This window comes from Phocoena sinus, chromosome 3 (assembly GCF_008692025.1).
Source record: "Phocoena sinus isolate mPhoSin1 chromosome 3, mPhoSin1.pri, whole genome shotgun sequence".
NCBI classification, from domain to species: Eukaryota; Metazoa; Chordata; class Mammalia; order Artiodactyla; family Phocoenidae; genus Phocoena; species Phocoena sinus.
This window is the reverse complement of record NC_045765.1, coordinates 8,882,991-8,904,950: the sequence shown is the minus strand read 5'-3', so window position 1 is coordinate 8,904,950 and position 21,960 is coordinate 8,882,991. Positions and strand designations below refer to the sequence as shown.

Below are 21,960 nucleotides of genomic sequence, written 5' to 3'. Positions count from 1 at the left end.
GGCCCTGCTCACCGCAACTAGAGAAAGCCCGTGCGCAGCAACGAAGACCCAATGCAGCCAAAAATAAATAAATAAATAATTTTATTAAAAAAGAAAAAGAAGCAAAAGACAGACCAGGAGAGGCAGAAAAGCCCCTGGGGGCCCTCAGGAGCCCGGCTCCTCTTTGGAATGTCCTCTGTGGTCCCTGCCAGCTCTGGTCAACTGCACAGATAAGAGAGACTGGCAGCACTGGAAATAAATCAACAGAACTATGAGGTAGCTGCATGCTGTAGACCACGACTCAGGTACCAGGGTCACACCCTTTGAGGTCAGCCACAGCATCAGGACCCAGAGACCAAGTCATTCCATGAGCTAATCCACCCCCAGTGTCATGCCCACAAGAACAGGTGGCAGGGACATAAGAAAAAAATCAGGCAAATGCAAAGAAAGCCAAATGAAGCTTCCAAAAACTGAAACAACAAATAGAGACTATAAGCCCTGGAATTACTCCCACGGAGAAGGGGAGCTCCTTCCCCATGGAAATATATATGGAGCATCCCCAGCAAGGAGCCAGAGCCGGGGTTAAGGCAGGCCTGGGGCTGACATCCGCCTGATGTGGCACATGCTGACGCTGAGCTGTGTGCAGCACCAGTGAGTGGAAGTCACCTACGTGTTGGCTGGGTGGGGACTGGCTATGTCATTCATGCTGCGGCTGTATGGTGGAGTATCACACAGCAGTTAAAGAGGGTGACTGGGACCCACATGGTCGAAGAGCTTCGAGCTACATGGCAGGGGAAGAGATAGGGGACAGAACACGCTGCCTCTATTTCTGAACAAAGAAAGGGGGTAATTTCTATTCTCAGAGTATCTCTGGGAGGAAACAAAGAAATGGGCCACAGCCTCCCCTCTGGGGCATGTTTGGGGGTCAGGAGTGAAGGAAACTCTTTTTTCACAGTTTAACATTCCCTATTCCTTAGAAATTTTTACCTTGTAAAATTAAAAAAAAAATTTTCCCATTTTTGTTTTCTGTTTTCTTGCATAGAACCAGACCAACCTGATTCCAAAGCTCTTATGCCTTGCTGGGATGCCCTTCCCAACTTGCCAGGGTCCCCTCTGCTTTACCGCCACTTGAGGCCTTGAAGGCTGGCTGGTCCGCTGGGGGCTGGGGCCTCAAGTCCCAGGGGGTCCTGAGCAGACCCATGCCCCTCCTCCTGTCCCTTCCCCCAGTCCCCTCCCCACTCACATGGCGCTGGCCGTGTAGCTGGCATCACTGCCCTCCACATACTGCACTTGGCTGGAGTACACATGTGGGACTGGCACCTGCTGGAGCTGCTGCACCTGGCACAGGAGGAAGGGTACACAGAGGGTCAGGGGTGGGCCAGCTCCTCGCCTCTGCTTCTAAAAGTCTGGCAGCTCCCCAGCTGGAAGGCTGCACTTCTGGGCTCTCTGAATACCCTGGACGGGGCCAGGGCTGGGAATCAGGCACAGCTGTGTCAGGAGAAGCCAGGACTCTCTGCTTGGGCTGGGGACAGTAAAGGTAGGGCCTGAGGTGCACAGAGGGGACCCCAGACAGGGTCCTACCGTGGGCGTGAAAGTTGAAACCCAGCGGCAGAGCCAAGTCCTGGTACAAGGCTGTCACTAAAGCCGGAGCCTGGAACTACAGACATGGCTTCAGGGTTGGAGCCTGCATCAGGGACGGACCCCTGTCTACAGGGACGCGGCCTAGAAACCTTGAACCGGATGCTAGGGGCGGAGCCGGGGCCAGGGGTGGGGCCCCGTTTGTGGGCCAGAATCTGGAACTACTGACAAAGTCTTAGGGGCGGGGCCTGAGTTCCCCACCCCATCCCCCACCCCAGTCTGTAGTGGCAGAGCCTGGGACCTGGAGCTCGATTTAGGGGGAATCAGAGGCGGGCCCCCAGACTGGCTGGGTGGAGGTGGGGTCTACAGGGCCTGCGGGGCCGGGCGCGGGCCGGGGCCGGCGGATCCCGCCCCCGCCCGCTCTTTGCACCCCGCCCATGCGTCCGCCACCTACTTTGAGGGCCGTGGCGGCCGTGCCGAACACTAGCACTTGGGGGACTCTCTGGATCCTGACCCTCTGGTCGGGGCCGGCTCGGGCCAGGAGCCCGGGCCGTGGCTCGAGGACCACTTTCTGCTGTGGCAGGAGCAGGTGCGGGGGCAGCACGCCCACCAGCTCCACCCACTGCTCGGCGCCCGGCTCATAATGAGGCGGCGGCGGCGGCTCGGGGCTGCCTAGCTGCGGGGCCTCCCCGCTGCACGCTGGCGGTTCCGGGGCCAGCACGCCCGGCCCGGGCCCAGGCGTGGGCGGCCGGGGCGGCGGCTCCGGTGGCGGCGTGGGCCGGGGCTCTTGCTGCTCTGCCTTCCTAGCGGGAAACTGACTGCCTGAGCTCTGGAGGACAAACAGAGACACTGGGGGGTCACCGGGGGCGGCCGCGGGTGGGGCTCCAGGCCTCCACCGCCCACGAGGCTGCTGAGCTCACTCAGCAACCCGACCAGAAGATCCCCACCCCGTGTGAGGGAAGGGAGAACCGAGATCTCTCTCAGCAAAACCTGGGCCTTAAACTGCCAGGTGCCCGGAAAGAGTAAGGCTCCAGGACCGCGTCCGCAGCCGAGGGCCAGAGGTGGAGCGCCCAGGATGGGGCTGGGGTTCTGAAGGCTCCAGCTGCCTCCCCACCTACCCACCCACATCCCCCCAGGGGAGCTCCACTCCCTCCCTGCGGCCTGAGGGGCCTGCACCCCTCCCCAGCTCAACCCAGGCCTAGCCCCAGTTTGCCCAGAGGTAGGTGGGGGAGACACACACCTCTTGAGCCACGTGGACCGGCTGGAGCCCTTGCACTGTGAGCTGCTGCACGGGGCCAGCTTTGGGCACTTGTGGAGTGGCCTGGACCACGGACCTCTGGGGAAGGAAAGGCAAGTCAGACTACGGTAACGATGGCGATGATGGCTGCCCACCTGCCCCTAAGCACCACCCCCTGCCCACGTGAACTCATGTAAGCCTCACAGCAGCCCCACAAGGAAAGACGCCACCGTTCTCCGGCTTTTCACTGCTGGCCCTGCACCTAGTGCCTTCCAGGTTCATTATCAGGTTGCCTCTGGGCGCCATGTTACAGGTGTGCAACCCAGGCTCAACAAGGTGAGGCTGATGGGAAGTAGCACTGAGTTGAACTTGGGACTGACTGAGGGGTTCCCTGCGCTCTACCCCCACTCCCTACATGGGTTATCCCGCACGCCAATGATACTGGCTGTCCTTACTTCCATGCTATGGAGGGGATGCGGCATTACCCTCAGGGCACAGAGTGAGGGACAGAGGCTGGGAGGCGGGAAGCTGCTGAGTGATGGGGCCAGGACTTGAACCCAGGCCTAGAGGTTCAGAGGGGCTCTGGTGCCAGGCAGGAGAATATCTGTGAATCCTTCAGGGTGGGGTTTCTGCTCTCCTCCAGGGAAGGGGTCTATGGTTTTCATCTGGTTCTCCAGGGGATTGGGAACCTCCCAACCTGAGTGGTAACGACCAGATGGCAGACAGCCCTTGCCTCTTAACCTGCTCTGGCTGCCGGGGCGGGCAGCTCAGAGCGAGGCCTCCTCCAGAAGACTGGGCATGGTTTTGGAGGCTGAGGCCTCTCGCTGAGCCCCCTAGGGGCGAGCCAGGACTTGGCCTTGGGGTTTCCTCCAGGCAAATGGGCCCAGAGAGGCCAAGGCTGTTTCTCGAAGCTGTTTCCAGTGCCTGCTCGGTGTCAGGTGCTTTCCACGAGGACGCACTTCATCCTCACGGCGGCCCCAACCGCCCTGCTCCCAGGCCCTCAGGGAGGAGCCGTTATTTAGGTGAGAACGTGGAGTCTGGAGAGAAGCAGAGGTGCTTGCCAAAGGCCTAGGTGGCAGGCTGGGGCTGGACCCCCATCTGCTGGTCTCTCACAGGCCTTCCCCACTGCAACTCCCACTGACAACTGAAGGAGGATGCAGAGGCCGCCTGGCCAGCACCCTCGCCCCTGCCACTGCCCGCCTTTGCCTGGCACCTCTTGGGTGACGGGGACACTCTGCTGGACGCCGTGGACTTGCAGCTGCTGAGGCACTGTGCCCGTGGGGGCCCCAGCCGTCTTGCTGGAGGAGCTATTGGCCTGCACTGGCGACCGCTGCAATGGAAGGAGACACGGTGTGTGTGTGGAGCAGCCGGGGCCTGACAAAACCCTGCTCAAAAGGGCTGTCCAGAGAGCTATTAGGAGAGGGCAGCAGCCAGAGGGGACGTAGCCAACCACCTAAGCTGGTAACCATCCTCTGCATCCAAATGCCTGGTCCCCACCACAGCCCCAGTCATCCCAGATGCAAGGCTCAGAGTTCAGACCCATCTTCCCCAGCGAAGAGGGCTGGGACTCGAGCCTCAGCTCATGGGCCACCTGCTGCCTCCATCATCAGATGGGCTGCAGCCCTGAAGTGAGAGAGGATAGGTGAGGGCACCCCTACTTTCCAGATGATTTGCTGACGCACAGATGGGAAGGGACGTGTGCAGGGCCACACGGTTGTGAGCGGTGGCACCAGGTGCTGACCCCAGGTGGGCTGGCTGCAGAGCCCGACAGCTCTGGGCCGTGCTGTGTCACAGTGCGTATCACTAACTGTTTCACACATTTCTAACTCGGGGCTCAGTAGGCTCTGAGGGCCTGCCCAGAGTCCCCAGGACTGAATGGCTGAGCCAGGGATCTGACCTGGAGCTCTGATTGCTGACACCCATGCTCCCGGCCACCCACGGCTCGCCTGCCTCCACACCCTCACTGGTGTTCTGGGGTCCCTGGATTCCATCCTGTGGTCAGAGGAGGAACCTCTACCCACCCTGTCAAGGGAAGAGGGGCCCACTTTGCCTCCTGGGATGCAGTGCCCTGAGCTGGAGCTTCAAGGCCCATCTCGACCCAGGGGAGAAGCTGCCTCCTCCTCCTGGAGCCGGGCTCAGCTCAGAGCCAGCACGGGGTAGGATCTGGCGGCCGAGCCACCCCAGCCAGGGTCAACAAGGACTTGGGAGGAGTGAGTCCTGACTCCTCTGGGGAGAGGCGTGGGGAGGGTGGCCAAAGGGGCCGCCACCTACCTCAGGTGAGTGCACCTGCTGCGTGCCATGCACCGTCAGGGAGACCTGGCCACTCTTGCCGCCCGGGACTGTGGTCTGCACCACCAGACGCTGTGTGGGGAGAGCCTGGAGCCAGAAGGACCACAGTTCACTGACAACGGCCTGGGTTTTTTTTTGTTTTTTCGTTGTTGTTTTTTTTTTTTGCGGTACGCGGGCCTCTCACTGCTGTGGCCTCTCCCGTTGCGGAGCACAGGATCCGGACGCGCAGGCTCAGCGGCCATGGCTCACGGGCCCAGCCGCTCCGCGGCATGTGGGATCTTCCCGGGACCGGGGCACGAACCCGCGTCCCCTGCACCGGCAGGCAGACTCTCAACCACTGCGCCACCAGGGAAGCCCCGGCCTGTGTGTTTTAAATGAGCACCTGTGTTGTGCCAGGCGCCGTTCTAGTGCTGCGTGCCTGCTAGCTCACAGAATCGCCCTGACAGTCCTGATGCTGCAGTCACTCCCCCACTTCACAGAGGTTTAGGACAGTGAAAGTACTTGCCCGAGATCCTGGAGCCCATGTGCAGCAGAGCTGGAGTTTGTGTCCAGGGAGCCTGGCTCCACAGGGCACAGGAAATGTGCTCTCACCCTTGAAACCTGACAGGACTTTGTCCCGGTCCACGCTGGATGCCAGCACCCGGTGTGTAGCCTTCCAGGCGACAGACCACCATGCACTCACGCCCCTGTGCTGGCTATGGGTTCTTGGTTCCTAACCGGCTTTGGCTTCTCTGCTTTGGGACACTGGGGCTGGACCCACCAGCCACGTTCCTTACTGTCAATCCTCAGGTCTCTGTTAAGATGACTCCTGCAGCTCTTCCTTCCCCAATGGGCCCTGACTGACACGGCCTCACCGGCTGGGGGCAGCAGGTAGGGCTGCCCCTGGATAGGCCCCATAGCCTTGATGCTGGTGAGGGTAGATAAGAACAGGCCACAGGGGTGGGTTCTGCACCCTGGGGAGGCTCTGAGGGTGGGGGCTGGATGCGGGGCGCTTACCTGTTGGGGCACCGGGATGTTGGTGAGCTGGAGGGGTGACACGTGGCCCGGCTTGGTCTGCACACTCGTCTGGACCAGCAGCCGCTGCGGGGGAAGGAGGAGGGACCTGAGCCACGCTGGCTTCCCCAGGGAGGCCCGGCCCGGAGCAGGGAGGTGGGGGGATTTGCTGGGGCGGCAGCAGTGAACATCTTGATAAGAACAGGTGAGCAGATGGTTCGGGCAGCAGGACCAGGGGGGAAGCAAGGTACCCACGGCCACAGCCTCGCTGCCCCCCTCAGGTGCCCTCTCTACACACCCCTGGGGGAGGGGTGTGTGTCCTACCTGCTGGGTGCCCTGCACCTGCTGCACCACCTGAGTGGGGACTCCAGTCTGGCTGGCCGTGGAGCCCGGGCTGGCCTCTGACACAGTCTCGCTGGCCCGCATGGCACCTTCTGTAGGGAAAGGTCACCAGGTCAGCTCCGCCTGCTGCCACTGCCCCCACCCTGAGCCTGAGCCCGCTGGGATGCGACAGTGCAGCCTGAAGCTAGCTCTGGATGGGGCTAGGCTCTCCAAGAACCCTGCCTGGCCCCTGGTCAGCCCCAGCACTGCCCATTGGGGTGGGCTGGGGGCCCCAAGGGCCTATAATCCTTAACACCCAGAAGCAGCCTCCCTCCTCACCCCTACCCTCACTGTCCCGAAGTCAGACCAGAAGCGGTGACTGAGAAGCCATGATGCAGCGGAGGCTTGGAGGGATGGACGCCTCTGCCCAACAGGCAGGACTGTGGACCGTGACTGACCCCGCCCCCCGCCCCCCCGCAGGTCCCACAGCCTTGCAAGGCGTCGGGGCCACCTTCCTTGAAATGACCCCTGGCTTCCCAGGGATGGAAGCTGGTCAGAGAAGTCGCCCCAGAAGGTCTCACAGGCCTGCGGCCAAACACCCCCTCCCTCTCCACCGTCCCTGCTTCCCAGTCCTCACTGGGGTGTAGGGGGCCAGAGGGCTTGGAGCCGGGCGGGCGGGTACTCACGCTGACAGGCAGCCAAGAAGAGGCAATCATAGAACATGGCGCCCACCTGCCCCACCGCCCGGGGAGCCTGCCCAGCACTCTTCGCCCACCTCTTCGGGCACAGCAGGCTGTGCGGGCGGCTTTATACCTGCAACCTTGGGGAGCTAATCCCCCCAGTGGATGCAGAGTTCCTGGCTGTCCTCTTGGGATAAACACACTTCCCTCCCAGTGGGCAGAGCCTTCGTGGGGCCTTCGTGGGGCTGGGGCCACTCTGTGGGGTCAGGAGGGAGGCTGGTACCCAGAGATGCTATCAGGAAGGCACGGGTCGAGTTTCATGCACATCTCGCTAAGTGATTAACACGGGAGCTGGGGGGGAGGGAGGGGCGTGGAGCACGAGTGTCCCTGAGAGGCGCTGGTTGGGAGACCCTCACCCCAGCTGGGACACAATCCACCCCACCCCCTCTGTGTCGCCTGGCTGCTCCCAGCAGTTTCAGTTGTGGGGTAGGGCTGGGGGCACACATGCACCTGCCCTTCCTCCAATGTGCTGCCAGAAGGAGCCAAGGTCCCAGTCCCATGCCCTGGGAGCCCTCTGGTGGGAGTGGAGGGCAGTGGGCAAGGAATAATAAAAGTAACTAGAGCACTTCCGGTGCCCCAGGCACTGCAGTAGCATCTTCCTGGGCAGCTGGAAATGGAAAGAACTTTTATTACCTCTGTTTTTAGAGAGGGCAACAGAGACCAGAAGAGGGGAAGTAACTTGTCCGAGGTCGTCCAGCCGGGAACTGGCAGACCAGAACACAGGCTCGTGTCTGTGCCCACATGAATGTCACACCATGCGTGGAACCCAGAGTCAACGGTCAGGCCCAGGCTGAGGGCCCAAAGGCAGTGGTGTGCAGACTCAGGCCTGTGGGTACCAGAGGACAGTGAGCCAGGGGCCTATGGGGACACCACAAGGTCCAGAGCATCCCTTTGGGGCTCATTCTCCAAAGCAGGGAGCTGGGCCTCAGCTGCTGTGGGGAGACATGGAGAAGGGCCTGGCCAGGACAGAAAGATCACCCTAGGTAGAAGCAAGGACCTCAGGGGCCAAGTCTGGGGCAGAGCACATGAATGTATGTATGCTGGGTGTGGGGGAGTGGTAGCCAGATGTGGGGCGGACAGTAACCACAGGCCTGCTTGGCCAGCTGCCTCTGCAACCAGTTCCGGGGGCACCGATTCCTATGTTTTGCTGGAATTGTCCCTCGCATCTATTGTACTTAGGCTTCCCTGAATGGTAAAGGAGGAGGCCCTCCCTGAGCTGGCCCGCTGGGAGGAACCCGAGAAAGCCCCAAGTCATGTGAGGGGCCCGGCACACCTGGGTGTCCATGAGGCACAGGAAGCCAGGCACAGCCCAAGGGATAGTGCCTGACAGAGGAGGCCCGTGGCAGGTTTGGCCTGGCTCAGGGTGGGCAGCGAATGGGGGGCTGGCCCCAGCCACCTCCTAGGCCCCGGTGCCCTGATGAAAATGCCAAGGCTGATCCTTAAGCGGGACCCTGAGCAGTTGGAGGCCTGGGGACTTGCTGAGATCAAGCATCTGCCTGGGACAGGGAAGCCCTGGGAACCAGTGTTGTTGCCCATCTCCTGCCTCTGGGGTAGCCCTCAAGGCCAGAATCCCCATCTTTGCCAGGCCAGGAGGGCATGCCGGGCAGGTGAGGTTCCAGAGTCTACTCTTTGGACAAGGGGCTTCCGATGTGTGAGCCCCTGTCTGCCTGTAGCCAGGGCAGGCTCCCTACCATTGTGTCTAGCCCTGGCTCTGAGTGTGTGTGTGTGTGTGTGTGTGTGTGTGTGTGTGCGTGTGTGTGTGCGCGTGCGTGCAAACTCCATTCTGGGCATGTGCACCAGACCAGAGAGGGCCCTGCTGTCTCAAGTCTCCAGTCAGGAAGTGGCAGCTGATTTCCTGTCCCTTAACCTGATGAGTGTCTCTTCCTCCCTGGGCCTTGCACTTCCTCACTGAGACCTACTCAGGCCTCAAATGTCACGAGCTACTTAGGGGAAGACGGAGGGAAACCTGAGGCTCGACTCCAAGCTGGGACCCAGTTCACCACGGACAACAGATGGGGCAGTCAGGGCCCTCTCCCTCCTGATCCTTTGCTCCCGTCCTGCCGATGATTTCAGTCAAAGGTTCTTTGCGGGGGCCTGTGGACTCCTGCTGCCCCCAGCGTCCTAAGTCCCTTGTCTGCCCTGACCTCGGTTTCCCCATCTATGCTTGGGGACACTGACAAACACCCTCCATGTCCCTCTCCTGGACACAAGTCTTGTTGGACTCCCAAGGACTCCAGGTCAGAAGCAGGGAAGAGAGGCTGGACATGGTCCCTCCTTCAGCCCAGCCCTATCCCCTTCCACAGGCTCACTTTCGCTTTCCTAGGGACAGCTGGCGGGACCCTTCCACCCGGGTTTTGGGTGAGAGTCTGGTTGCCTCTGAGGACAGGGATTTATGGATCTAGAGGATTGCTCCTAAGCCGGGAAAGTTGAGCTTCCTTCCCGTCACCTGCAAAGTCACCTTAGGGCAGAGCTTGCAAGGCTCGGGTTAGTTGAGCCGCTTCTGGTGCTGCTCCTAGCTGGCTTCCAGCCTAGGCTCCAGGTCTGGGTCCAGGGCCCCTCCCCGCCTCCTCCCTGCCACTCCCTGGGCCCTTGCTCAGCTCAGATTGCTTCTGGCTCTGGAGGAACCCCAGGCACCTTGCTGCAGCCTTTGCTGGTGTCAGTTACACCCCCACCTCCACCCCTAGGACTGGCTCACATGGCCCAAGGGCCACCCTTAGATAAAAGGGACACTAAAACTGGGAGAGGGTTATGGAGGAACCCTAGGAAATCACGGCAAGGGGATGGGGGAGGGGTGAACGGAGCAGCACGAGTTCAGTGACAGGGCGCAACCCAACCTCCTCTTAGAACAAATCAAGGAAGCATTGCCCAGTAAGCCTTCCGGGGACAGGCTTGCTCCTGGCAGAACTGGGAGCAGAAGGGAAATGAAATTCCCCAGGACCACTGTGGAAGACAATTAAGCCACTGCCTGACCAAAGAAGGGAGGTTAAGATTCACGCCAACAGCCATTCACGCCAACACTGCAACCCGTCCACACTGAGTGCCCCACAGCAAGATGGGGGGACCAGGGGAGGAGGGAAACAAAGGCTTTGACCTGTAAGCACCAGGGACTCCCTGGGGGAGCGCTGGGAGGAGCTGGAGAAGACAAGGGGAAGGGAGGAGGTAGGCTGGGACTTGGGGTGTTCTGGGGCCTGGAGATGTGCATCCATTCCAGACCCTTGTTCTGGGGACCTTGGACACCTGAAGCAGCAAAAGCCAGCATTCAGGAGGTTCAGGGCCAATAAGATGCCCTGTAGGCTACGAAAAGTCCTCCAGCAGTGACAGACAAGCCCTCCTACCTGCTCTTGGCTGCCCAGGGGCTAATGGGGTATGAGGACTGAGCTGGGTCAGGCCAGCATTCGCGAGGGATGAACCACCAGAAGGTCTGGGATGGGAGTGCTCCCAGCAGAGGGCAACGTGAGTACAAAGGCCCAGAGACGAACTAAGCCTGGAAGGTTTGAGGAGCCACAGGAAGACCAGTGGGGCTGAAGCAGGTATGCTAGGGGGCAGGTTAGTACCAGGTAGGGCTGGGTGGCCAGCAGGCCTTGAAGGCCAGAGTCAGGAGGTTGGACACTTGTCAGCATGGGCACAGGGAGTGTGGAGCTTTTTAAGCCCCTTCCTGTGAGCCACAGGGGGCCAGATCTCCTAGGGCCAAGAAAGGCCAGGCCAAGGTTTCTCAGAGAGTGCTCCCAGGGCCACCTGCCGTGGAATCATCTGGGTTGAGCTGGGACATGATGGAACCTAATCAAGAGCTGGCAAGAGGCTCCCTCTGGTTGCTGTGGGGGGAGGACTGTGAAGGGTATGATCAGAGGCTGGACCAGGGTAGGGGGCCGTGGAGGTGGGAGAGGTGGTGGGTTCTGGCTGCATTTAGGAGGTGGAGCCAAGAGATCTTGCTTGCTCAAGGGTGGGTGAGACAGGGGACTTCCTTGGCGGTCCAGTGGTTAAGACCCTGCGCTCCCACTTCAGGGGCAAGGTTTTGATCCCCGGTCAGGGAACTAAGATCCCACGTGCCGCACGGTACAGCCAGAGAAAAAAAATAAAAAAGGATGGGTAAGACAGGAATCAAGGCTGACCCAGACCTGGGGGTGATATTTACTAGGACAAGGAAGTCTCAATGGAGGCCAGATTTGAAGAAGGAAACAAATCCAGACTTCTATTTGGCCATGCTGGTTTGAGAGGTCCCTTTGATGGCTCCCAGGTAGCTAGGGCTCAGGGCTGAAGCCCAGAATGCAGACCTCAACGTGGCACTGTCAGCATAAGAGGTGGCATCGCAAGCTGAGGCACTGGACAAGGCCACCATGAAGGGAGAATCACTGGAGCAGAGAGGAGACCTCAGACCTGATGAGGTCATTGCTGACAAAGTCAGGGAGATGAGGAGGAAGGAGGGAGGTGGGCAGAGACCAGGGCAGGAGGGCAGCTCTGGGAGGAGGGGGACCAGTGTGTCAGGCGCTGCCCAGAGGCTAAGGAAGAGAAGAACAGAGAGTGACCAGTGGATCGACAAGGCAGGGGCCATGGGTGACCCTGACTAGGACTATGGCGAGGGAAGGTGCAAGTGGCTGAGGTGAGGGAGAAGAGACTAAGGAAGGGAGCATGAATCCTTTGAGGAATTCGAACTTAAAGGGAAGAGAATCGGGCAGCAGCTGAAGGGGGTGCAGGGCCTGGGAGGCCCGGTTAAAATGGGAGCTGTTGCATCTTTTCAAGCAGGTGGAGAAGATCAGCAAGAGAGGAACCCAGTGAGGAGGCCAGGATGGCAGAAGCAAGTCTTGGAGGGGGCAGCCTGGAACAGGCAGGGGGCCGATTCACCCTTCCAGAAGCCAGAAAGCAGAGCTGGTGGGTGCAGATGGACCCCGGGTGCTGGGAGGCCGGCTGGGTGGGAGAAGGGGTCCTTCTTGTCATGTGATGATGCCTTGTCCCCAGAGAGGTCAGCAGCAGGGTCAGGGGTCAAAAGCACACAGTGAGAGGGAGGTGACAGAGGTGAGAGATGCGGGAGTGGGTTTCTCGGACAGTGAGGGGTATGCTGGCTAGGAAATGTAGCAGGATCCCTGTGCAGCACCGAGAGCCCCCTGGAGATCTGTGGCCCGGTGACCCTGGCCACGTCCTTGGCCTGGCCTCACTCTGCACTCAGCTGACTCTTGCGTACCATCCCTCCACACCAGTCTGTGTGTTAAAGAGTCACTGTCCTGAGCCCCTGCGTGCCCCACCCCCTGGCCCTCCCTGGGGACCCCGACACAGCCAGGAGCCTCCAGGATGCTGCCGGGGCCCAGCTGCTTCTGTCCTGGTCCTATGGGGCCATGTCAACTGCCACAAATTTTGACCCTTTATTGTCCTATGGTCCTAAACGCAGTCTTGACCTGCTCCTTCCGCAGCCTCCCAGGATGCCCTTAGGATGCCCACCACTTCCTTTTCCACTCTGGGAGGACCAGGGCCAGCCTCAACATGAGGTTTCGCTGCATCCTCCCCTCTACACAGAGCACATCAGAAACCACTAATGACGCCGAGCCCTGTTCGGAGCTCCACATTCTCCCTTAGGGGGGAGACTGCCTGTCGTGACCCTGTGCTCCCACTTCCCTCTGCTCAGCCCATCCCCATTCTAGAATAAGCGGGCATGGGGAAGATGCTCTAGGCAGGAACCATGGGTGCCATGACCCAAGCTTCCTGGTCATTTGCTCCACAGCCTCAAGGGGCGGCCACAGTGACAAACAGGAGCCCTTGGCCACATCACATGCTCACGAACTCGCCCAGCCAAGAGCCCCGCTTGGCCTGAGTCTTGCCAAAAATGAAATGGGAGGGGAGGGGAAGTGGTCCCTCCAGGCCTCCCAGCGGACCTCCCTGAACTGACACAGGGAGCACCTCACACGCAGCCCCTGAGCGCTCGAAGCTGTTATGATCCCTTTACGGATGATGGCTGTGTGTGCACCCTCCATCTCCAGCAGGCGTTTGCAAATTAACTCCACTGCCCAATCCTTTCTTCAAGTGACACCTTACTTGAGGATAGAGACAGAAACAGCTCTAAGAGCTGCCCCAGTGGGGAGGAGTTTGGGGGCACAGAGGCCTCCCTGCTTGGTCTGACTACTCCTTCCCCAGAGGTACCCCCCAGATCCCACCTGGGAACCCCAGAGAGTTTAAAAGCTGCCCTCCTGGTAACAGGCATAATAAGTGACAATGGGAGGGCGCCAGGGTGCCCCCACATCCAGGATGCTAGGCTCCCCAAAACTCCCTTTGGGGTTGTTCACCGAGTGCCCTCGCTCTGAGCACGTGTCCACTTACCGGAGACGGTGACCACGATGTACTGCTGGGATGCCGGGGACGGGGCGGGTGTGCCGGCCGGCTGCGAGGGCGTGGGGGTGGCCGGGAGCTCTGTCACGTACTGCTTCTGGCCGCCCGGTGGCTGTGCCTGAGGCTGCGGACTCTGCAGCTCGGTGACATACTGGGGCTGGGGGGTGGCGGTGGTGGCGGGGGGCTGGGGGGGCTGGGGTGCTGCTGAGGCTGGTGGTGGCGGTGGCTGGGGCTGGGCTTGTGGAGGGGCCTGTGGCGGCTGGGATGGTTGCGGGGCTGCCTGTAGCTCAGTAACGTACGCCTGTGTTGCCATGCCAACAGTGGGGAAAATGATAATAAATAAGGCTTTTCTTTTTTTTTTTTCTTTTTGCTTGCTTGGGAAGAAAGGTGGGGTGGGGCGGGGCGGGGGAGAAGAGGAGGAAAAAACAAGAAGGAAAAACAAGAATTAATCTACAGGCAGAGGAAACCAGGGACAGCTCCTGGCTCCCTAGAGACACATTTGAGTTCATCAGTAACTTAATTAAATCCTGAGGCTGGTGGCAAGATATAACAAATCCATCACTGCAGGGCAACTAAGTATGGACTGGAGCTGGTCTGCACCTCTTCCACTCATCCCTGCCCAGGATTCCTGCCTTCTTCCTTCCTAGACCCCAGCGCCTGGGGGACCCCTGTGCTGGGAGAGCTCCCGCTCTCACCCAAAAACAAATAATACAGTTCTCCTGAGGGCTCCTGCAGGCTGGGCACCGTGCTGAGTGCTTTCCTTACATTACTCAATTTTAATTTTTGTTTTTTGGCCGCGCCACGTGGCTCGTGGGATCTTAGTGCCCTGACCAGGGGTTGAATCCGTGCCCCGTGTAGTGGAAGTGTGGAGTCTTAACCACTGGACCGCCACGCCAGGGAAGTCCCTACATGACTTTTTGTTTTTTTAAGCTTGTGGTTTTCTTTTTTCTTTAATTAATTAATTTATTTTTGGCTGCATTGGGTCTTCGTTGCTGCGCATGGGCTTTCTCTAGTTGCGGCGAGCGGTGCCCGGGCTTCTCATTGTGGTGGAGCATGGGCTCTAGGCACGCTGGCTTCATTAGTTGCGGCACGCGGGCTCAGTACTTGTGGCGCACGGGCTTAGTTGCTCCGCGGCATATGAGATCTTCCTGGACCAGGGCTCGAACCTGTGTCCCCTGCACCGGCAGGCAGATTCTTAACCACTGCGCCACCAGGGAAGTCCCCCTACGTTCCTTAATTTAAGACTTTGCAACCATCACATCTGAATTTGGGTTCCTTCTGCCAGAGGAGGAGCTGAGGCTCAGAGAGGTTGAGATTGCCCCAGGCCACACAGCAGGGAAGTGGCAGGACTGCGTCTGAACCCTGGGCATTCTAAGCACTTGACTAGCTGGCTAATTGCCAGAAAGGAAAGTCATGGGGAAAGCTATCTCCTGGCCAACCTGTGCCAGTTCCCTAATTGCCTGCCATCTGGGCTTGGATCCTTGGCTGAGTATCATTCCCAGTGGGGTGCCAGACACAGGGATACTGTTTGAGTCCAAAAAGCCTCCTGAGCTGCTTGATGCCACAAAAGTGAGGGCAGCTACGGGTGGTGACATCAGATGTGAGCTCCTCAAGGAAAGTGGCCTTCTAGGACCAGGGGCAGCTGGGCTGGGAACAGGTCCTGGCCACAGGGCAGGCCCAGCAGCCCCCGCTGACCTCAGAATGGGGCCCACCTGACCAGGCAGAGGCAGCTTTTGTGGCTGCTAAAAGGTTGTGGTCCCTCTCCCAGGAGCTGGGTGAGGCACATGGTTTCTCTTGCCAAGGGGGAATGGGCCCTGGTTCAGGTCCAGGGGCGCTGTTCTGGGCTTTCCCACTGGGCAGGACGGAAGGGTGGCCTGCCAGGGACTCAGGCAGCAGGGGGAGCTTGCCCACCGGGAGACGGAAGAGGCTACTGCCTGCCATGCACACAGAGAAGACATCTTCCCCCAGCCCCTGCCCTTCCCAAACTCTTTTCTGCCAGCATTAGAGAGGCCCACCTCCTCAGGTCTCATACTACTGGGTCCAAACTCTGGCCCAGATCAGGTGCTCAAGTCACTGCAGCTGATCAGCACCTGTCTGCCCAGTGTCAGACCCACCTCCACATGAACCCTGGCCTGTCTCTTAATTCATAAACGTGTAGCTGACTTTCCTCCCGGCCTCAGTTTTCCCATCTGTCACCTGGGGATGATGAGAACACCTGTTTCATAAGGCTGTTGTAAAGATCCAATGTGATCAGCCCAGCACCCAATAAGCACTGAGAAATGGAAGTTGCTATTATTATTATTCATTCAACAAACATCCATGCCAGTTCGGGCTGGTAGGGGGAGAGAGACACAGTCCTCAAGCTCTTGGAAAGAGGTGCCAAGGGGGACTCTGACTCTGGTGTTCATCAGCCTCACCTGGGGAGTTAGTTAAATGCAGGTTCCTAGGCCCCACTGCCAGAGTCTGGGATGACCCTGGAGTTTGCTGTTTGAGCTAGTCCCCTGGATGATTCAGAGGCAGGTGGTTCTGGGGGCACTGAGAAACCCTGGCTTGGACCTTCCCAACCCTAAGAGAGCTGGCCCCTAGGGGCCCCTCCCACCACAAAAGGGCTTTAAAAGCTCCACACTTGCTGGTGCTTTCTCCTCCTCGAGGTGCCAACCCTGCAGGACTCCTCCCTTCCCCTCAGGGGCAGGGGGAGGTGGCGATGAGACAACTGAAAGGCTGAGCTCAAAAAGGGGAAGAGGGGCTTCCCTGGTGGCACAGTGGTTGAGAGTCCGCCTGCCGATGCAGGGGACACGGGTTCATGCCCCGGTCCGGGAAGATCCCACATGCCGCAGAGCGGCTGCGCCCGTGAGCCATGGCCGCTGAGCCTGTGCGTCCGGAGCTTGTGCTCCGCAACGGGAGAGGCCACAGCAGTAAGAGGCCTGCGTACCATAAAAAAAAAAAGCGGGGGAAAGAGGAGATGGATAAAACAGTTAAACCAACTTCTCTGTTGGGAGACCTTCTCAGCACTGTCATTGTTAGTCTCCAGGAAGAATGACACAGAATGACATATTTCCCATAACTATTTCACCAGGGAACCCCCATTTTTTTGCCATTTGTGGAAGACTAGGTTAAGCAGAGTTCTGTAGGGTGTCCCCTAGAGAGGAATAAGTCACAAATATTTATACAGGATGAGGCATTCCCGGTCTATCTGAGCATGACTCAGCAGATCTGTTCCTTAGCAACGAAACTGCCAAAAAAAAGCACCAATGGCTGCACCTATCTTCAAAGCCAACACCTGTTTTTGGAGAATGTTTGAATCAATTCTTTAGGTCAGGAGCTGGCAAATTTCTGTGCAGTCAACATTTTTGGCTTTGAAGGCAGACAGCCTATTGCAATGACTCAACTTTGCCTCTGGAGTATTAAAGTAGCCATGGACAATATGTAAACAAGCAAGTGTGGCTGTGTGCCAATAAAAGTTTATTTCTAGATACTTAGATTTGAATTTTCATAATTTTCACATATCATGATATATTAATCATGTCACAAAATATCAGTCTTAAAAATGTAAAAATCAGTCTTAGCTCACAGGCCATATAAAACAGGTGAAGGCTGTAGTTTGCCAACTGTTTTAGATGCCAGATACTTAACTGAATGGTTTACATCTTGGACAAGGCCCTCCCAAGGAAATGGAAAGAAAACCTCACTTCCCTCACTTGTAGACTGGCTTCAAAAATGAACTTTTGGGGGAATGGGGAAATTAAATATAATAATGTGTGTTTCCTTCATCCTCTATATCCAGTTTTTTTGTTTTTTGTTTTGGCTACACCATGTAGCTTGTAGGATCTTAGTTCCCCAACCAGGGGTTAAACCTGGGCCCCAGCAGTGAAAGCATGGAGTCCTCACCACTAGACTGCCAGGGAATTCCCTAGCCACTTAGTTTTTAAGACTTGTCAATAATTCCTCCAAAACAGATCCTAAGGCTGGGCATTTCCCTCCATCGTTATCAATACCATGCTAGTCTGGGCTACCATCATCTCTTGCCTGGACCCTCTCATCACTGGCTCCTGGCTTTACTCTTGCCTGTATAGTCTATAAGATCCTTTGAAAACACAAACCCTATCGTGTCACTTCTCTATTGAGAAGGCTCTAAGGCACCCGATCACAGAAAATAAAATCCAGAGCCCTCCCCATGACCCATAGGGCCGTGTGGGATCTGGCCCTTTCCCCTTTCTCATTCTGAATGTTCTAGCCACAATGTGGCTTCCCAAATGCTCCAGGCCTCCTCCTGCCTCAGGACCTTTGCACCAGCTCTTCCATCTACTGGCATGCTCTCCTCGCCTCCAGCTGCTGGCTCCTTATCACTCATGTCCTAGTTCATATGCCACCTTCTCAGGTCTCAAGTAACCCCCTTCCAAGCCCTCTGGAGTACATACTCCTGTTTTATTTTTTTCCTGGCCCTGTATCCTGTTTATTTTCCTCTTCCCTCCACGACCAGGAAGGTAAGCTTTCCCCAGGGGTGGAGATGTGACCTGCCTTGCCCATGACTCTATCCCCAGCTACTAAAACACTGACAAGCACACAGCTGGTGCTCAACTTTTACTGTCAAATGAGTGTCCACAATGCTGGGAACACACTGCTAGTGACTGTCAAAAGCCGGTTCAAATCTGCCGACTGGTAAGACCTTGTGAAAAAGTTACTGCCTCCTGCCAGCAGCAAGCTTGTGCTACAGGGGCAGGTGATGTCTCCTGGTCCAGAACAGGCCCCTTAGGCCAGAAGACTATGCACTGTGTGGTTGCTATCTGGAGGCCGTGTCCCTAGTAGGTGGTGATGGGGAGGGGGGTGGATCCTGCCTAGCCTATCCCCTGTCTTCAGCCCCAAAATGCTGGGGCATGTGGCAGGAAGGGGAGGGAGAGACCCTTAGCTCCAGAGACACCCTTCCCAGGTCCCCACCTTTCCCATGACACCCACAGCCCCAGCTCATCCAGCTGCCTCCCGGAAGGTTGAGTCTGAGCCTGGGCCCAGGGAAAAATTTTCTTTCTGGCTACCTCCTAAAGCTGGAGAAGGGCCTTAGGAGAGTGACACTTTCCCACTAGAAACTAGAGTCCTAGCACTCAGCTTCCCGGGAGCCCAGTCATCGGCCCACACAGCAAGTGAGTCAAGCCTTAAAGCCACTAGGCTGTCACCCGATTCAAAATGATAAAAATAAATGCGAATGGTATAATTCCAAAGGCTGAGCAGGAAGCAACAACCATCATAATAACAGTAGCAGCCAACATAGTTTGAGCAATTACTATGTATTTGATGCTCAACATGTATTCTTTTATGGGATCCACAGCATAGTAATATGAGATTAAAATCATTACCAATGATCACTGTCCCTAGTTTAGATGGGAGGAAACTAAGGTCCAGAGAAGTTAAGTTACTTGCCCAGGAGCATACAGCTAGAAAGCAGTTGATTGTTTCAAGGACAAGGGACCAAAGCCAGTGTTCCCTTCAGGAACCCCTCTGGGCTTGGGCCTTTCAAATGCATAAGATATAAGAAGGGGGAGGGGCAGTTAACAAGACTAGATCACTTTCTGCTCAGAGCTCGCCTTTCTAACAGGTACCGATGACCTGGCAACTTGGTTATTTCTAGAGTTTAGAAATATTTCCCAGATCAGGTTATTTCCTGACCTGGGAAAAATCCCTGGAGAAGTGACACTCCCAAGCCTTATCTCAAATTCTTGAGGGAAAGCTTTGGGAGAACCTGAAACGTTCCTTCTCCCTGAAGTTTACTGATTGATTTGAAAAGAAAACGGCTGCAGCATGCGCTCGGCTCTGCTGATGCCAAGCTCCAAAGCAAGACGGAGAATAAGCACAGTGGACTTGGCCCAGCTGCTGTTTGAAAAAAAAAAAAAAAAAAAAAAATTCTTGCCCAAGCTGGCAGATCTTGTCCCGGCAAAGCAGTCACTCAGATTCTCCTCTAACAAATGTGGAACACTTCCCCTTCCCTCTGATCTCGGTGTCCCAGCTCCCTGCCCACGTGGCTCTGTAAGCTGGTACCTCCTCAGTGACATGTGACCCAGTTGACACCAACTTGACTGACACAAAAACATGTGTCTAGCCAAGAGAAGCAGCGTCAGAAACTTCCTCAGGCGCCCTTTACTCCATCATTTACTTCCTTCCTCAAAGGAAGACCAGAATGGGCAGAACAGCTAGGAATGGTCCCATCTCCAGGAACAAGCCCCCTGCCCAGGGACAAGACGAAATCTTAGATCTTAGAGCTGCCCACATAGAAGCAATCAAGTTTCTGTTCTTCTAACTCAGTCACCCAAGATCACTCCTCTCTGCCATGGGCTTCGCTTTCTGCGAACCAAATCGTCCAGACTAAAGCCATACCCCTATCCCACAGCTTCATTAAATTGTCTACCTTCATCTCTTCTCAGAGAGAAGGCAGATTTAGGAGCAATATTGAAATCAAGACTAACAGTTAATCTATAAAAAACATTCAGAAAAAGTAGATAGGAGTAAAAAGTTCAAGAATGAACCCTAGAGAAATTCCTGAAAGGAATTAGGAGTCCCTGAAATGCAAAAAAGAGGCGATGGCAGTGATTCTCCCCACTTTACAGGATAGAAAACTGAGGCCTCACATGTGGTACACACTTGAGTCCTGGCAGGTTCTAAAGTGACAAGGCACAGGTGGCTTCCATCGCTTACGCGAGCAGAAACGCCTAGGGGGCAGCTGCCCCACCCAGTTCCCGGGGCACCGGCCGGTCCCGCCCACACCTTATGACCTGGCCCCGCCCACTCACTTCGGTCCCGCCTCGCCCCTCCCTCGTTCCCATTGGCCCAGCCCTCCCAGTCCCGCCCCCTTGTGCCTCCCGACATATAAAAGCCCCCCGCCCCGGCTGGCCGGCCTACCTCCACTCGCCGTCTGCCTGCGAGCGCCCGCCCCTTGCGGGGGCCGGGCTGCGGGGCCCGGGGGCGGGTGGTGTAGCCCCAGCCGGGCCCCAGCCCCCTCCCCCACGGCCCCGACAGTCGCCGCCGCCATTTTGACCGCCCGCCCCTTCCCCCAAGATTATGATTACAGAGACACCCGCCGCCCGGGCCTCGCTGTCCTCCCCGGCCTGGACCGCCACCCTGGGGCCGCACGGGTTACCTCGGCTTCTCCCTACTTCTGTCCGCGGAAGGGCTTTCCACAGGTCTCGGAGGCGATGTTGGGAGGGGGACAGAACGTGCCGGGGTCCCCGGGCCGGGCCGGGGGGGTGGGGGTGGGGGTCGGCCGGTCGGTTGTTGTTGTTGACTCGCGTTGCCGGGTTGCTTGGTCGCCACGACTACCGTGGCTATGGCGCCTCCGTTTCCCTCACCGGGGCAACTGTTGCTACCCACCCTACTTACGTCACGCGTTGGGGGCGGGGTCCAGGGTGATTGGCGGCACTGGGAAAAGTGATTGGATGGCGCCAGGCCCTGCCGCTAAGCTATTGGCTCCAAGGCACGTCTTTCAACATCCTCTCGACTTCCCGACGCTCTGATTCATCGGTGTGAATGTCCATCAAGGGAAACTAAGCCTTCAAAGGCAGAGGAGCCCGTCACTCCCTCAAGGAAGCTGCGGGCTAAGAATAAAGGGGTGGGGCCTGTAAGGTCGGGACTGGTTTGCGGCCGTAAAACTTGCCTTTTGGTTCGACTAAAGGGACGTCAATCTAGCCCAAAGGTTTGCCGCGCTCTCTCGCTGGAAGTTGTGCGCATGCGCAGCACGCAAGGCCAGATGGGAGTGGTAGTCCGTTTCTGCGTACTTTAAACGCCTTACCAAATATGAAGTGCGAGAAAGTAAAGACCTTCCTTCAGACTTCTCCCTTCCCCTATGGGCCAGTTCTTGGCCTTGCGCGCTGACGTCACGGGAGGAATGCGGTGACGCTGCGCTGCTTGTCTGTGATGTTGGCGGCGGAGGCCGGGCTCGGGGTTCGATGACGTCACCGGGCGCTCTCTCCCTTCCCCTATTACCCTACGGTGGTAGGATGAACGTGGGGAGCCGAGGCGGGTGGGGTTCGATCCCAGGGCCGCGATACTCACCGCCACCATTTCCGCCTAAATCCATCCCGCTCTCTCCCGCCTCCCCGCCCCATTGGACCCGGAAAGGTCACCGCTGCCGGGGCTACCGCGGCTGTCTCGGCCCTGCAGGAGGCGCGGGCCGACCTGGGAAAGGTCTCCCGCAGGCGAGGGAGACTTAATTAGCTGCTTATTCCGCGGGCGATAAGCAAAGGTCACCGTCCAGCCCCTCCCGGGGCAGCTCGGGTTGCTCAACCGACCCCACACAGCTCCCCCATCCTTACCCCACTCCCACCCCGAGTCCTCCGTGCCTCAGTTTCTCTAGGGGAGGAGAAGAGACAGAAGCGGGGCTTGTACTACGGTGAGCGTCTTGGGTGGAAAACCTCAATCATCAAGATGAATAACATTCTAATGAAGTATTGCAATATTTTTAAAATATCTAATGGGAAAAAAATAAATCCATGGTGAACAGAATAGCAAAATTTTAAATAAAGACGGGAT

The 21,960-nt window shown here is 57.6% G+C and overlaps 1 protein-coding gene across 3 annotated transcripts in view; it reads right to left on the bottom strand.

Moving 5' to 3' along the window:
- Positions 1-21,273, bottom strand: part of RFX1 (regulatory factor X1) — a 32,592-nt gene extending 11,319 nt beyond the window's left edge. The window contains exons 1-8 of one of the 3 annotated variants that reach the window (XM_032627096.1): positions 20,573-21,270; positions 13,441-13,823; positions 6,401-6,510; positions 6,080-6,163; positions 5,066-5,170; positions 4,008-4,124; positions 2,798-2,893; positions 1,223-1,317 (exon numbers count right to left, since the gene is read on the bottom strand). In XM_032627096.1, coding sequence (XP_032482987.1) covers positions 1,223-1,317; positions 2,798-2,893; positions 4,008-4,124; positions 5,066-5,170; positions 6,080-6,163; positions 6,401-6,510; positions 13,441-13,762 — 929 coding nt within the window. In that variant the 5' untranslated portion in view covers positions 13,763-13,823; positions 20,573-21,270. Of the gene's footprint in view, positions 1-1,222; positions 1,318-2,797; positions 2,894-4,007; positions 4,125-5,065; positions 5,171-6,079; positions 6,164-6,400; positions 6,511-13,440; positions 13,824-20,572 lie in introns of all 3 variants that reach the window. The other 2 variants (XM_032627097.1, XM_032627098.1) reach the window with 2 other exon arrangements.
- Between the last annotated feature and the right edge of the window lie 687 nt (positions 21,274-21,960).